The sequence below is a fragment of the Procambarus clarkii genome, chromosome 26 (assembly GCF_040958095.1).
Source record: "Procambarus clarkii isolate CNS0578487 chromosome 26, FALCON_Pclarkii_2.0, whole genome shotgun sequence".
NCBI classification, from domain to species: Eukaryota; Metazoa; Arthropoda; class Malacostraca; order Decapoda; family Cambaridae; genus Procambarus; species Procambarus clarkii.
The window spans coordinates 7,613,295-7,630,264 of NC_091175.1; the positions used below are offsets into that span (position 1 = coordinate 7,613,295).

General features: G+C 37.4%; 2 protein-coding genes across 4 annotated transcripts in view; both read right to left on the reverse strand.

Annotated features, from left to right (window-relative positions):
- The window catches only part of LOC123756734 (calmodulin-lysine N-methyltransferase), a 39,582-nt gene extending 31,389 nt beyond the window's left edge, over nt 1-8,193 (reverse strand). For all 3 annotated transcript variants that reach the window (XM_045740018.2, XM_069331828.1, XM_045740017.2), the window contains exons 1-2: nt 7,993-8,193; nt 6,457-6,605 (exon numbers count right to left, since the gene is read on the reverse strand). In XM_045740018.2, the coding sequence (XP_045595974.1) occupies nt 6,457-6,605; nt 7,993-8,067 (224 nt within the window). In that variant the 5' untranslated portion in view covers nt 8,068-8,193. The remainder of the gene's footprint in view (nt 1-6,456; nt 6,606-7,992) is intronic.
- A 1,543-nt stretch (nt 8,194-9,736) lies between these two features.
- The window catches only part of LOC123756737 (uncharacterized), a 36,952-nt gene continuing 29,718 nt past the window's right edge, over nt 9,737-16,970 (reverse strand). Inside the window, exons 2-4 of the mRNA XM_045740021.2 lie at nt 13,256-13,480; nt 12,712-12,842; nt 9,737-12,562 (exon numbers count right to left, since the gene is read on the reverse strand). Coding sequence (XP_045595977.2) covers nt 12,253-12,562; nt 12,712-12,842; nt 13,256-13,471 — 657 coding nt within the window. The 5' untranslated portion in view covers nt 13,472-13,480 and the 3' untranslated portion in view covers nt 9,737-12,252. The remainder of the gene's footprint in view (nt 12,563-12,711; nt 12,843-13,255; nt 13,481-16,970) is intronic.

Below are 16,970 nucleotides of genomic sequence, written 5' to 3' on the forward strand. Positions count from 1 at the left end.
AGTTTTAGAGGTGGAAAATCATGCCTGACAAACGTGATAAATGTTCTATGACAAGACAACCAAAACATAAAAGAAAGACTGGGTAAATTTACAGTCAAAAAAAGGATTTGACACTCTTCCTCACAAGTGACTAGTGTATAAGATGGTGAGGCAGTCTGGGATATCTGGGGTCTGTGAACTACAGGTACTTGACAAACAAGAAACAGTAGGTCACATTCAGAGGACAGATGTCAGACTGGAGGAATATACCAAGCAGGATATTTCATGGCACAGTCTAGTCCTTAGGTTGTTCCTAATCTGTTTAAATGACCTCTACCTGAGAGTGAACATAGATGTAAATTTTTGTGGAGGATACAAAGCTAATGAAGAGCATAAAAACTGAGGAATGTAAAGTGCTAAAGAAAGACCTTGTTCAAACTCCAGGTTGATAAATACTTGGTCTGAATGGTAGAGCGACGGTCTCGCTTCATGCAGGTCAGCACTCAATCCCCAACCATCCAAGTGATTGGGCACCATTCCTTCCCTCCTGTCCCATCATAAATCCTTATCCTGATTCCTTCCAGGTGCAATATATAGGCAATGGCTTGGCACTTTCTCCTGGTAAGTTTCCTTCCTTCCAGGTCTACAAATGGTTATTAAGAGTTCAACACCAACAAATGTAGTGTAATGAAGACTGGAAAAGGTAATAGAAGACCAGAAGGAATCTTATCATAACTCCATAAGACAAAAGTAACTACAGGAAATAAAAATAGAAAAAGAAGAAGATAAAATTCCAGCACTATCACCAGTAGCACACAAAAACAAGATAACATCAGCAGCACATGGAAAGCTACCAAACATAAGAAACAGCAGTTCAAAATTTAAACAAGTATTTCTCAAAGACACTTAACCCAACCTACATTAGACTGGTACAATACTACAGTATAATGTACAACACCAGCATAGAACTGACACCTCGCAAAGCACACAAAAAACACGCCAAAAAAAAAGTACGGATGTGTGTAACTGGGTAAGAGAGCTCAATCTTTCATTGAATTTAAGAGAGCTGAATGTTTCTAACAACTCTAGAGATGGGAAAGCACAGAGGAGATATGATCACCTTACTTAACACAAGAAAGACTGCTATTGATGGTTTCTTGTGGTAAGAACCATTTTAAACATTCTTGCAGAACTTCATTAATATAGTTTGTGTGTTCCTCCTCTTTTTGGAAACCAGAGTGGTCTTGTAAAAATTAACATTTCATATTGGCATATAGATGATCACAAGCCTATTGCAAACAACTTTCTAAAATTTTACTATCTGCTGAGAGAAAGCACTGGTCAATAATTGGTTATCAACTATGGGACTTTATTTCTATGGCATGATTTTTGTAACCTTGTGTAAATTTGGGAACATTTCTTGTAACACTGATGTGTTGCAAAATAACGTAATGTAACTTCTATAGAATGGATGAATTAGAACCGGCCCAGTTAAAAAATATCAAGGTTGCTTTAGTACTGTATCAGTTTTTTTGCCATTTGTCACTACTTTATTTACTGCTTAAGATTTGTTTCAACAAATCATAAAGCACAGCTTTATGCACATTTACACATCTAAGGAAAAAGAGGCATAATTTACGTACCTTTACAGTGCTCTTTTGATGGAATGTAAGTACAGTATTGTATACTATAATAAATACCATGTATGCAATACAGAATAAAGATTTTCATACAGTACTGTAATTTTCACTTGTGATAATTCAGTACAATGCTTTGTTTGTATATTACAAATAGTGTTACTGTAGTTCTGACACCAAACTCCTCTGCCAGCTGCTTTGACTCTGCAGACTCAATTATTTCCAAATACCCTGTATAGTAAATTGATCCATTTCTTCCATATTAAGATACCGCCTTGCCTTACCTGCTTTAGCCTCACTATTAGTGCTGCTGGACACCTTTTCTACTTACAAATGCTAAAATACTGAAGGAATAATGGATGATGATCCTCGAGTAATAGGTCATACTATGCAAGCACAGATGGGAAATAAATATGGTCAGGTCAAGTCCAGTTACAGTGCAGCCTCTGCACATTAAAGAAAACCACACATACATCCTGTATTATTCAATTTCTAGAAATAGTAGAGGGATAGTACAGTAATACTGTCTTTACCAAATTTTTTTTTGTATTAATATTTACTCATGTTAAAAGTAAAACCTCTGGAAGAAAATTGAAATATGTGTATGCCTTTGACGTCGGTCTGTTGTACTGAGGCAACTTTATCTAATAGATACCTTATTCAGCTGTATCCTGGTTCCCCCAGTAGTTAATTCATTCTGCTCCACCAAGGGGTCTCGTTCAAGTGCAAACTATTTTATGGAGGATGCATTGTACAGTATATATTTGAGTCTGTCAATATTAGCTTTAATAATGAAGGACATGTTGTTGCATCTTGGACTAACAATTTTTAGAAACATTACAGTGCTAGTAATACCCTCAGGCAAGCAGGGAGTAAAGTCCATTTAGTCCATAATGGGTAGGCGAGTTAAAATAACTGTCTTTTTACATGTTCTGGATTACTGGAGAGCAATTATCAATTAAGTGAAGTCTTTTGTGGGCAGATAAGCAGGATAAAGAGTTTAAGCCATTATCGGTTAGGTTGGTAATGAGTGTGGATGCCATAAAACTGTACGTCATTGAAAGAGTTAGCACCTAGTTTTATGAAGAATTGGTGTGCTGCTAAGGTACTGTTGATGATTTGTTGGAATAGTGATGCTAATTTTTCTGATGCTGTTTTCTGTATGATATGGTAAATGGATGGGTATACTGTATTTTAATATCTTTACCCCTTCTTGTCCTATACAATACTGTTCCTTCTTATTGTCTCCAAGTTAATGCCTTCCCATCCCTTGAAAATGGAAAATGGAAAAATTATATACAATAATATACAGTATAACAAATTTAGATTTATTTATTCCTAATATGCCCCTAATATACAGTACAGTACTGTATATTGAGGACCTATAATATATATGCTATTGTATACATAATGATTGTAAACACTTAAGCATCGCTGAGTGGGATTTACTGAGCCCGCTATGTTTACAGTTGGGCACGCACAGTTAGGAGCATAATTTATTACAAATACAATTTTGTTTTTGCATCTATGTTCATTTTCAATCAAACAGTTTGATACTACAGTTTTTGTCATAACCTAACAAATAACTTAAAGAAAACATAAAATGACTGAAAACATTTTTCATTTTACTGTAATGAGCAACCCATGACAATCCAGGGAACCCAGCACATTTACAGTCACGAATGCGCAGAAACGCCAGACTGACAAAATGTTGAGAGTGAATGAGGGATGAATTAAGTCAGTCATTAGATTGTAATTTACGAACAATGATTAAAAATATATGCTATGGGAAAATAGTAGGCAAGAGAACCAAGTTGTAGGTAACACAGGAGAGAAAACCTGTTGAAAGACGATGAGTAATCATGCAGGTCACTGACAACTATTGGCATTAAATTATTGTTTATACTGTACTTATAACAAAGGCAATGTAAATACTGTACTGTAATTGGGAAGATTTGTCGTTTATTTAATTGGAGAATACACATGAACATTCTCTGGGGCCTATGCACTTAATCTATTATATTTTATTGATAAATAAAGATTAAGTATTCTCTTTAATAGAGTTTAAATTTTCAAGAAATAGGAAGGCATTTGTTAAGGAGGCAAATTTCTGACAGAGGACAAAAGTTATCCAGTGACATAAGAAATGAAGAAGATAATAATAAAGAAAACTGTAAGACCTATTAGCCCATGCAAGGCAGCTCTTATTTTTTTTTTTTTTTTGAGATATATACAAGAGTTGTTACATTCTTGTACAGCCACTAGTACGCGTAGCGTTTCGGGCAAGTCCTTAATCCTATGGTCCCTGGAATACGATCCCCTGCCGCGAAGAATCGTTTTTTCATCCAAGTACACATTTTACTGTTGCGTTAAACAGAGGCTACAGTTAAGGAATTGCGCCCAGTAAATCCTCCCCGGCCAGGATACGAACCCATGACATAGCGCTCGCGGAACGCCAGGCGAGTGTCTTACCACTACACCACGGAGACTGCTAGATTATTTATTGCTGGAGATTATTTATAGACTGCTGGAGATTATTTATAAGAGTTTATTCAACCAAACTAATTCATATAAATGTCTAACCTTCACTTGAATCAATCCAGTGATCCTATGTCTGTTATTTTATATGGTAATTTGTTCCATAAAACATCAAACCCAATTTCCAAACCAATATTTACCCAGGTCTTTTCTGAATCAAAACTTATCCAAATTGTATCCATTGTTTCGCATCCCATTTTATTTGGTACTTTTAACAACTAATAGTATTCCTTTTTGTTATACCCATTCACCTATGTGTATACACATCAATCATATCACCCATTCCTCTTTGCTTTGATAATGTAAATTAAGCTTTTTTAATTAATTCTCTTCATAAGGGAGGTTTTTAATTCCTAGGTTTAACAGTGTTATCTTTCTCTGAACATGTTCAAGCGTACTAATGTCCATTCTATGTAGTGACAAAAAAATTACCTAAATTATCTAAATGGGGCTAAACAATGGCAAGATAAAACTGGAGAATAACATTAGATGTCTTATTGCCAACACTTCAAGATATGGATCCCAGCAGCCAATTTGCCTTATTCCATACTTATATACATTGATTTTTTTTTGCTTAAGAAACCAGCAAGCCACATAACAGAGGCTACAAGAATGGCCATCTGGGCCTAAAAACATTGAAGCTGCAAACGTCTGTCACTTACAGAAACAGATAGAAACACTATAACAACATGACCAAAAATTCACACAAACCAATAAACCCCACAGGGATGAAAGACACCAGCCAAGTGAACTGTCACACAGGCAGATAGGCATGCAGGGTGCAGGAAAGCATCTTTGTGAGGCAAACACAAACAGAAGAAGGGCCAGCATGATAGACAGGTTGTTAACATGAACAGGCCCCACAGAGGAGAACAAGTCTCATGCACAACCTAGAATACAGATGACTCGAGAGGAGTCAGCCTGTAAAGGAAGAAACTCACAACCCCTTAGAGCAGGTATCTCTGGTAGGGTATAGTAGATATCAAGTCAACCCACGGTAAGGAACCCTGGCAATGGTCGGAGAGAAATGGAGTCAGGATGCACTCTCGCTGGAACCCTGGGTGACCTGGGCTGCCATCTGTTGGTGGATGGGCCAATCAATGTTAGGGTGCTTGCCCCTTGACGATGATAATTTACTTAATTTACCTTGCAGTGCCTACTTTATTTCAAGCAGTTGCTTGTTTGTTGTGCCCATTGTTTCTAGATAAATTTGTTCTTTGTTTTGGGTCAATCTCTGATCACCAAGTTTCCACCCACCCCTTGCCTTGTAGAGTGAGCCTAGTTCTGGTCCTGAATTCCAATAATTAATGAACATGTCACAGAGGCCTGGTGTGCTTGGAAATTCCAGAGTTGAGCTTAGTGAGCTACCAAGGGTTCCCTTCCAGAAAATAGCAAAATGAAAACCTTGACTTGGAGGAGCTCTAATTTTTTTGGACGATTGAGACCCCACTGTATAGACTATATAAAATATATGTATAGAAACAGAAACTACTCTTTGTAATGGTCCATGAGTTTTAATACCACAGTATCTTTGAGTAAACATAAATAATATGTAACAAAAAAATACCATTTCTCAGTTCTATATATATACTCATATACACTCTCAAATAGCCCCCCTTAGATTTCATTCCAAAAACACAATGTTCAAAGTCCTAGTTGCATGACACTGTAAATACCATGCTACAATTGATATAGTGTACCTGATCCTAGGCAACTAATGGAAACCCTATAAACTGTTGCCACTCTGGAGACTTTCACATGGATAAGTCGCTATTCTATAGTTATGTTGAAGCAATCTATATTAGAATAGGATATATATATAAACAGTATAAATATAAACAGTATATACAGTGTATGTATATATATATGTGTATATATAAATATATAGTATGTGTAAAAATGCATTACTACAAAGATGTGCATTAAATTGTAAAGGGAAAGCAGGCATCATCCATTACTGAACAATTTAAATTGGCTAGTATATGGTAATTAAAACTAATTGTAAATAATTGCATAGATTTCATTCTTAATCATTACTTATGTGCAGCATGTTAACATTTGCATTAAATAGGGGGAAACACTGTTACGTATGCTTACTCTCGGTACTAATATCTACAGCAAGTGTTATACGCATTAGCTATGGATGCTTCACTGTATAAGTATAAAAAAAATTATGAAATGCAGGGATCAAAACTAAAAAACAAAAACAAATGGTCCACAAGTCAATCCTTAAAAAGCTGTTGTTATATGTTAATACTGTACATCATTCAACCAGACTGACATTACCATCTCCCCTCCTCACCTCACAATTACTGCTAAATCTGAGTTGATACAACTGATAGAGTAAAAGTCATGGCCCAATGGATCGTATGATAAAAGCCCAAAAGACTGGAACTTTCGAGTTGAGGCACTATCTGGTGAAGCATCTCTACAGCTGGATCTCTGCAGAGCCTGAAAAATATGCCAGTGTTAAACATCTTCAACAAATTATAAACATTTCTAGGAAAACAAATCATTATTATTATATAAAAAAATCAGTTCATATATAAAACCTGTGTAAAAATCTATTAACAAAATCCCAATGTATATCTTAAGGCACATAGTTTCACAAGAAATATGATACACATACCTACAAACTACAGTACACAGTTACATCAGAGAAATGTCTTATTCTAGAAATTTTAACCCTTTGAGTATACCATGGCCTTTTTAAAGTTTTATGTTCATTATAGCTACTGTGCTTACATTATGGATGGTTTAAATTACTGTACCACTTTTCATGAAAAAAAAAAACTGCACATTTAGTTAAGTAACCCAGCACCCAAATTATATTTGTAAAAGAATGGAAGATCTTCTTTATGGTATGTGCAGATTGCATGAAGGTTTCATCCTCCCAATGACTGTGGCTGAAAGATCTATTTTATAAGCATGCAATTATATATGTTGTACCTAATAGGCCAAGTTGCCTAACAAGCCAGGTTTTTCTGAAATTATATTTTTCTAAATTCTTTTCTTATGAAATGATAACGCTTTCCATTATATACTACGTGATTTTAATTGGTATTTTTTTCAATTTGAGTTAAAACTAACAAATTTGATCAAACGTAACCTGCCTAACCTAATCTAACCTATTCTAACCTAATCTAACCTATCCTAACCTAACATAACTAAGTCATTAATTCATGTTCTTAATATCATTTTATTAATTCCAATAAACCAATTTGAAAAGAAATATTTTAAAATACTGTAAAAAAAAAAAACACTGCCTGTTAGGCAAATTGAACCTTACATACTAGGCCAAGTAGTACATTCTGGCTATGTTTACCCAAAATATTTATATATATGCCATACCAACAAAGCACCAATCAGTTTGTCATAAAACATTTCAGAATATTCAACTGTCAGTTCATATATATCCACCTAACTAGGCAGTGCTGACTGTGGCAAAAAAGTATAATTTTTCGTGGTGCTTTAATTAGGTTATTACATCTTTATGTTGTTTTATAATTGAATTATTATACCTTTATACCTCCCGCCTCACCCTTTGGCTTCATACTACCATCATACTCTTTGACTTCCTCCCTCTTGGCTCCCCTTACCCTCTTTCCTCAGCCTTGGCTCCCCTTGGCTTCCTCCTCCCCTCACACACACCTAATAATAGAACGTGTCGAGATTGTAGCTCATGCCTGAGCTTAAATCACAAGCTGCTATCTCTGTGAATTTACTGAAGCACCTACTTGACGTTTATTTGGGCTGACAAGACCTGGGTGGCTAACAATTCAAGGCAGGTTGTAAAGTAACACTACAAGAGGGGAAACATGCTGAACGCCTCACCAACCTCGGCTAATATTTTCCATCGCCGGCGAGCAACTGTGCTTTTGCTCTCACAGTTTTCATGGTTTGAGCCAGTCATCGTCAAGGTATAGTTCGTAAGGAGTCCTACAAAATATAAAATTATATATAAATATATATATTATATGACATAAATAACTAGACTAAATAGTCACAACTACGCTGCACTCTCAGGCGGACGGCGAACGTGAGGTACTGACTTGATCCTGAGCATCAGAGGGAGTCTTGTGACGTCATAGAGCTAAATATGACGTCACAGCTTTTAGCGCTTTCTATTTATTTATTATTTATTTATATATATATACAAGAAGGTACATTGGGATTGTGAGGATACATAGCATAGTAATAAAATTCTTGTAAAGTCACTAGTACACGCAGTGTTTAGGGCAAGTCCTTAATCTAAGAAACTTATAAGCAGGTAAATACTTGCAAAGTTTATAAAAATGATAACAGTTACATAGCATGAAAAAAAATAAAAGATGGGAGAAAAATTGTAGGTATATTAAAGCACATAGGTAGCTCAGAATGATTGCAATGACAGCTTGAATTGTAGTTTAACAAAACTTAGCAGGCACAATACAGCATATGGCTAGCTCCTATATCTTCATCCGAGCTGCATGGATATATACCTGAATTTACCTGAGGGCCACTAACATTCTAGTGGCTTCGACAAGGACAGGAAGCCGGCGGCTTGTCAAAGGTCCTCGACCATTTGTCCTGATGATATTTCCTCGTTAGATTGTAAAATTTAACAGTTTTGGCATTTACAGCTTTTGCAGTAGGCGGTTCCAATGGTTCTGAGCTAAAAAAATCTGATTCTTAGGCCTATCTATCGGTGCTTACAGAGTGAAGTCTTCGGATCTGGGATCCTCTCGGACGTAGGTTCGAACCCTCGTCACGATCCCTTGCGAATTTGTTTATTTACAGTGAAGGATAGCTCCTGGGAATCGTGTAGCTTCCAGCATATATATATATATATATATATATATATATATATATATATATATATATATATATATATATATATATATATATATATATATATATATATATATATATGTATAAGAATATATATATATATATATATATATATATATATATATATATATATATATGAAGATGTATTTAATATACGAAAGTACTTAAGGAAATTTCCTGTTTCATTTTTCCTCCGTGGTCTGACATTGTCACATTCTTAATCACGTGTTTATTTTCGTGATATACACACACATATATATATATATATATATATATATATATATATATATATATATATATATATATATATATATATATATGTATATGTATATGTATATGTATATGTATATATATATATATATATATATATATATATATATATATATATATATATATATATATATATATATATGTGCAATTGACGATCACAAAACACCTCATTTCATATTTCTCTGTGGATTTTCCGCATATATATATATATATATATATATATATATATATATATATATATATATATATATATATATAAACTTAAGAATCAAAAGTCCCCTCTTTACCTCTTTACCCATGTGTATAAAAATGAGAAAAAATTTATTTAGATACGATTGTAGGTAAACTTTTTATTCATTAAAAATACAAAGTTTATATTCATGATTGTTACATGTAATATAAAGCATAAATAATAATTCGAGAAATAATGAAGTATAATAATAATAATAATAATTTATGTACAAGTAGGTATAATGGTTTTGTGAGATTACATAATATTAGTATTTTTACATATATGTAGCCTTAATTTATTTAATAAAATATTTAATAAAAAAGTAGCAAATGCGTCATAACATTCTCCGTCATATGCGAAAGAATGATGTAGGTAAACTCGACCTTGTGGAGCAAGGTCAGGAGATATCTAACATCACCAGCACAGCTTAGAGACAAATTATCACGTGTTGTTGACAGGCCAGCGAGTGATGCCAACACCCCCAGCAGGCAGCCTGTGTACAAGCTGGTTAAGTAAAATTTGCTGCCAACCCCATTAAATTAAACTATTATATGCGATGGACCAGCTAATGGGGAGGGAGGGAATTATGAGGGGCAAAGCGCTAAGCCATTGCGACTATATACCACTTGGAAGGGATCAGGATAAAGATCTGAGATGGGTCGGGGGAAAGGAATGGTGCCCAACCACTTGGATGGTCGGTGAATTGAACGCCGACCTGTATGAAGCGAGACTGTCGCTCTACCGTCCAGTCAAGGTGGTTGGACCAGCTAATGGTACATTGTACACATTACACGACCAGCTTGAATTAAATTAAATTAGTTATTCAACTGCACTTTCAAGCCTCTGGCGAGCCTCCATCCCAGTAAGCACAGTGTCAAAGATCGACGTCGAATCAATGTTGATAACACTGATTCGACGTCGAACCAACGCCATTCTTGGATATTGTTCCCACTGGGATTTGTATCCCAGAATGGAGAACTCCACCTTCAACAAGCTCAACAAGCTGCTTTCGAGAACGTTCAACACAGGAGCGACATAATTTATTCCAAAAGCGACAAAAATTATTCCAGAATTATGTCAACTCGCATACCAGCAATGATTGACGGGTTTCCGTTCAGGGTTGACTAACAACTCTGCTAACCAGACATGACAGAGCTGATCTCATGGAGACCTTTGAAATACTTGACAAGTTGGATGATATTAATCCAGATCACTACCTTAAAATGGTCAAATGTAATGCATATGTGGGGACAACAGCTTCAAGCTCAACATGCCACAGTGTACGACACAACAGATGATTTTTTTTGTTTCGCCCATTACTACTACTGTTGTTGCTGCTACTAATTCGACTATTACAATTGCACTAGTATAATTCAATGTGTCGGGGGACAGGAAGCCAGAGTGTATTCATACACGTTAGGCTTTTATCGAAGTACCCCTCGGGTTGAATTACTGACCCCGCCCAGGAGGCAACCCCACAACAAGCTGACTAACTCCTGAGTACCTACTTGCTGCTAGGTGAACAGGTGAAATTAAAAAAAATATTATATAGCACTACACTACTACTATTAAACTTGTACTACTATTACTACCAGTTATACTAAATACTACACTACTACTAAATAGTGTTATTATATTGTATACTTATTAGCATGTACCTAAAGGAGAGTAATATATATATATAACTGCAGTCAATCTCTATGAAGCTTTAAGAATAGACTATATGTTGCTGTACTGTAGAGTAAACTGACGAGTTTACTTAAAATATTCAAATAACCATTCAAGAGATTTAACTGTTTTACTTGTGTGTATATTGAGTACCATGTCTCAAAATATAGCACTGGCATGTTAATGATTAATTGATAAACAAATCGAAAAGTAGATACTGTAAATGACGTCTTGCTTACAGAAAATTGATCGTTTGCGTAACACACATCAAACCACAAATCTGACGTCATTTATCAGTGACGTCATTCTTCATCTGGCGCTTAGGAAAAAGAGTCTCTACGAGAATGTAAACAAAGGTATATTTTCTTTTTAATTTTGCACAGAGAAAGCCGGGTGTTCACTGAATAGCGTCAGTTATCCTGCGGATAAATATTTCACCGCCGTAACAGAATGCATAACAACCTCCAATAGCCCTAGTGGCTTTAGGTATTGTATGTACTAGCTCTATCTATAAATCCAACATTATGTTTGTAAATCAACTATGTATGTACTTTCCTGAATAAAATTTACTTTACTTGACTTTAGGAGGAAAAGCCGCTGGGTTGTTCGTCCTGTCCCTTGTACCCAGAGCCAGCTAGGACTCAATTAACTGCTAACAAGGGTATTATCTACCCTGAAACTTGACTTACTCGAATACGCCGGGGAAATCTTTAAAGAAGAGCGCAAATGGTCCCTTCTCGACTCACAATCGGGAATTCTAGCTTCAAATCCCGGACGGGACAAATGGTTGGGCGTATTTCCAATCACCTAATGCTGCTGTTAGTTCATCATTTCTGAAAATTTGCTATTTGGGCGACACGATCACCAGACATGCGGCCCATCAGTTAAGAGCGGGCAGCACCCACATTCCGGAGGGCAGTGTGCAGCAGGGAACGACAAGGGAATTGCCATTTGGAAGGGGTCAAGATAAGGATTTGGGATGGGACGGGTGGAAGGAATGGTGCCCAACTACTTGGACGGTCGGGGATTGAACGCCGACCTGCATGAAGCAAGACCGTCGCTCTACAATCCAGCCCAAGTGGTTGGGCAACAAGAGGTCTAAGGAAGAATACAAAGGGCGGCAGTGTCGCTGGATTGGGTTAAGGGGGGTTGGGTGTAGTATCCTATGTTTGTGAGAGCTAAAACTTCTCCACTTCTGCCAGACGCTCCACTGGGCTGGTTGCTGGCCCACTTGCCACTCAGGTCAATTTGGTTATTAGAACTATCCCTCAGGATGGAGTCAGTGCCCACAAGCCCATCCAAGAACACCACCATCGCGAAGCTGGAGATGTGTTTTATTGTCTCGACGACCAGAGGAGGCTTCAGAAGAGTTCCCCCCGGACTTTTGGCACACTGGGCCGTGGCATTTCTGTCATAGAAAAGATAATGAATTACAAAATAATATGTACATATTTCTAATGGTTAATACACATAATAAAATAAATAAAGATATGAAGACTATAATATCAATGCATAATCTTAAATTCTCGGTAAAAAATAAAGCTGGGTGATGCTCACTTCCATGTTAAAACATTGGGGAGGTAGATAAGTCGGACGCCCCCAACGTTGGTGGTGATGTAGGTGTGGAGGCCTGTGGTGGGGGTGTTCTTGTAGCCCGGCAGCTGTGACAACAGTACGCACTCCACACTCTGACAAACACGACACATGCTCAATAAAGTTAACCTCATGAGTGCACTAATGGAAGCAAATATCTAACAAAATATGTTTGATGAATCTTAAGTGAGGATGCAATCTAGCCTTTTGGGAGGTTGGAAGATGGTACCAAAGAGGGGCATGGAGTTCAACCTCGAGTCTCTAGCTATGATCATCCCGTGACAACCCCCGTAGCATTTGCGTTCTGTCTTCTGACTGTAAAGGCTGATGCTCTGGTAAGCACTATGCTGCGATACAGGCAATAAGAGTAAACACCAGTCCCTCTATCACCCCGGGACCCAGAGGCCGTGCGTATCTGGCGGTCGGTGGGGAACAGTGTGCCTCCCGAAGCGGCAAGGAGATACAGGCAAAACAAAAATAATAAGGCAAACATTACACAAAACAGTACCTGTCTCTCCTGCCAGATGAAGGCTTGACACCCGGTCTGAGTGTCACAGGCGTGGGCGCACAGCACTAGACTGGCTTTGGCGCCAGAAAAGTTAGTCTGCTGAGCGCTGGGCAGGCCGTAGGGCAGGAGGACGTACTGTTTCAGCACTGACCCCCACGTCCCTTCCACCAGCAACCACCACCACCACAGCCCCGTCACCCATGACACATCCTTCATGCTGCTTATCTGCAACACACGAGAAAGAAGACCTCATGCAGATAGATCATTTGGAAGAGAGCGATGATGTAAACATGTATCTTGACCTAGAACAAACATGCACGCATGCGTACTGTGAGCTTTCAGGGTGATTTTGTGTAAATTCTATATATTTATTGGATATCAAGTTTTGTCGAATAAATATTTACTTTAGTTTTGATGTTTTAGTGTCTAGACACTGGTGTAACTACACATGAATGGCGACATAGATCACAGGAGAACGCTCAACCTGTGAAACGCATCCACTAGGGATAAATGTATTATTCTCTGAAGGAAAGTTATAGCATAACTATTACGGGCAGTGCTCTAGAGCTGAAGCTACATAACCTTGCCTAGGAGCTGAAGCTAAAAGGCAGAGTTTAGGAGCTGAATATGATTGACAGGGTCAAGGAAGTGAAGTTAGGAACCTGGCCCAAGAGCCGAAGTTAAGAGGCAAGAGCTAAGAGACAGTGGCTTGAGGTAAAACTAAACGGCAAGACCCAAACGCTGGAACTAAGAGTGAAGTCCCTAGTGCAAGAGTTAAGGTATAGGAAACATGAGCTAGAACTGAGAGTAAAGACCTAGGAGGCTGGAACTAAGAGGTAGGGGCCCCATATGGAGCTGAGTTTAGAGGTGGGGCCAATAGGAGCTGAAGGTAAGAGGCAGCCAAGGAGAGGAAACTAAGAGGCAGACAATAAGAACGCAATATAAGTGGCAACTATATATAGCATAAATATTGTCACACGGGGAGACAACTATGCCCCTCAGTCCCGTAGTTCAGCCATGCATATCTACGGCTATTTTGCCCAATCTTCAAATCATTCATTTAAATCCCCAGAAAATTTGAGGATGCCACATGGTCGGGAAACAAATGAACTATGACAGAGATCAAAATATATATTTGCTTGTGTGGCCACCAGAAATGTAAAATGAATCATATTTATATATAAACAAATGCAGCAACAAAGGAAGGAAAGCACTTGAGGGAAGAGCAGGGAGACACAACCTTACCTCCTGGGACCGGCCGGAGTACTGAAGAATGATAACTACTTCGTTACCAGCTCACTTTGCAACTCGATGAAAAAAATGACAAGATATATAGTTTGTTATTAAGAGCTGTTTCTTCCATCACAATGATATATGATTCCCAAGCGCTGTCCACTCAGCTGTCAGGTAACAGTTAATTAAACTAATTTTTAATTACATAAATAATTTTCGTTGGAATTAGAAGCACCGACACTAACACGTCCTTAGCAGGTCAGCGTTCAATCCCCCGACCGTCCAAATGTTTGGGTACCACTACTTGCGCCCAGTTGGGTGGGTTGTGAAGCAAGATTAGCTTGAATGGTCCCCCAAGCTAACATGCATTAGAAAACTCTTGACCTCCTGAAGGATTCGAACCAGGTCAGCCAGGGCCTTGGTGTGTCCAGTACTATAATCCCTCGGACAGACTGACTGTACAAAAAGGTATTGAAAGCCGTTTGACCCTTAACCCACTACCCGACAGCTCTCGCTGACCACTTTGGGCACAGATATTTCATCAAATCACTTCATCATATGTATGTATATATATGGACATGTGTATGTAATACTGTATTAACAATTGTGTAACTAGCTTCACAAGACTAGCACTTGCTTAGCTAAACGAACTATAGGGTTCAGTTCCTGAACCATTTATGTGCCTCTGTAACCCTTTCCACCACCGCCCATGGGATGGATATGGGGTGCATAATAAAATTAAATGGAAAAAAATTCCTCTCCTATCCCATATCCTTATTCTCATATCCCTTCCAAGTGATATATATCCCTTCCAAGCAACAGCCTAGTGGACCAAGCTCTCACAAGTCAAGCCTGGCCTCGGGCCGGGCTTGGGGAGTAGAAGAACTCCCAGAACCCCATCAACCAAGTATCAACCAGATATATAGTCGTAATGGCTTTGCGCTTTCTCGTGATGATTACCTTATCATTGTGATTAGATGTTGGGCTTAAGGCCTATTAACCTCTGGAGGATTGTTAAGGCAACCACAGGAACTTACTGACCAATCAACAAGTACAGTATACTTAGTTCTGACCATAATCCCGAACTAAGGTAAACTCTCAGTTCACTTCTCTGTAAGTATATTCCTTTAATTGACTCTCACTGGATAACTGTATTTTATTATTGGCTATAACCTGGTTATAACCTGATAGCGCCGAAGTTGAGCTATGACTTGGAACAAAGAACCGGAATGATTAATACAACTTTGTTAATATTGAATTAGGACACTATTTTATACTTTGAAAGGTTAATCAGTAGTATATTATAAGCAGAAGAATATGATGGATGACACACTGGCAGGTAATTTGTGTCGTCAACTAAATAACACGTCCTGACTACCCTGCTCGCTCACAATTGATTAGTTTCCGACATAAAAGGCTGTAATCAACGATGTCATTCAGAGGGTATTGGGGTAACAAAATCACACATCCAGGGCACCCACAGGATGGGTAGGATTCCAGTACATGCCTTAAAACACCACTGAAAACGAACTTATCTAAAAATGAACTTTATAATTGGATAAAATTGGATGAAGCTATGAGGCTTACCAATGCTTGGCAGATTCCTTGGTGAAGTTAAAAGTTCCATTTCCTTTTTTTTAGTGACGCCACAGTTGCCAGGTCTAAATTGCTGAAAGTAGCGAGCTGACGGTCTAAAAGTAGCGAATTTGTGATAAGAGTAGCCCAATTTTTTTTGTGAATGATATGGGTTTCCAAGTAATATATTTTGATATATAGAGTACACTACACGATGTTAATTGTTTTATTAATATTATTTCTGCACATACAAACACACACACACACACACACACGTATATATATATATATATATATATATATATATATATATATATATATATATATATATATATATATATATATATATATATATATATATATATATTTGAGGTTCATTTTCCCCAGAAAATGAACCTCATTTGTTTCTCTCTGTGAAGATTATTAAACAATGGTGATTATAAGGGCGCGATAGTTCAGCCTGGCCAGGGCCGCCAGCAGCCCATGGGCCCGCCCCGGCAGCACCCAGTCTTTAATTTGGCACCTTTGTGGCACCTTAGTATAAGCCTAACATGTATATATACACTGGCTGCCTGTCTCCCTACACAATGATTTATTATTACCTATTATTTTATCATTTAATTTAAATAATAAATAAAATAATTTATTTAATTATTATAGTAAGTACTTAATAATTTAATAATAAGTAGTAAGTACATAAAAATTATTAAAAAGTAAGTTTAGTCATAGGAGATTCCTAGATTGGAATTCACTACCAAATTTCAATATATCCAAGTATTTTTAGTGTGAACTGCTGTTATTATATGCATAAATTGTTGTTTTAATAATATTACGCTTAACCACTTGGGCTGGACGGTAGAGCGACGGTCTCGTTTCATACAGGTCCGCGTTCAATCCCCGACTGCTC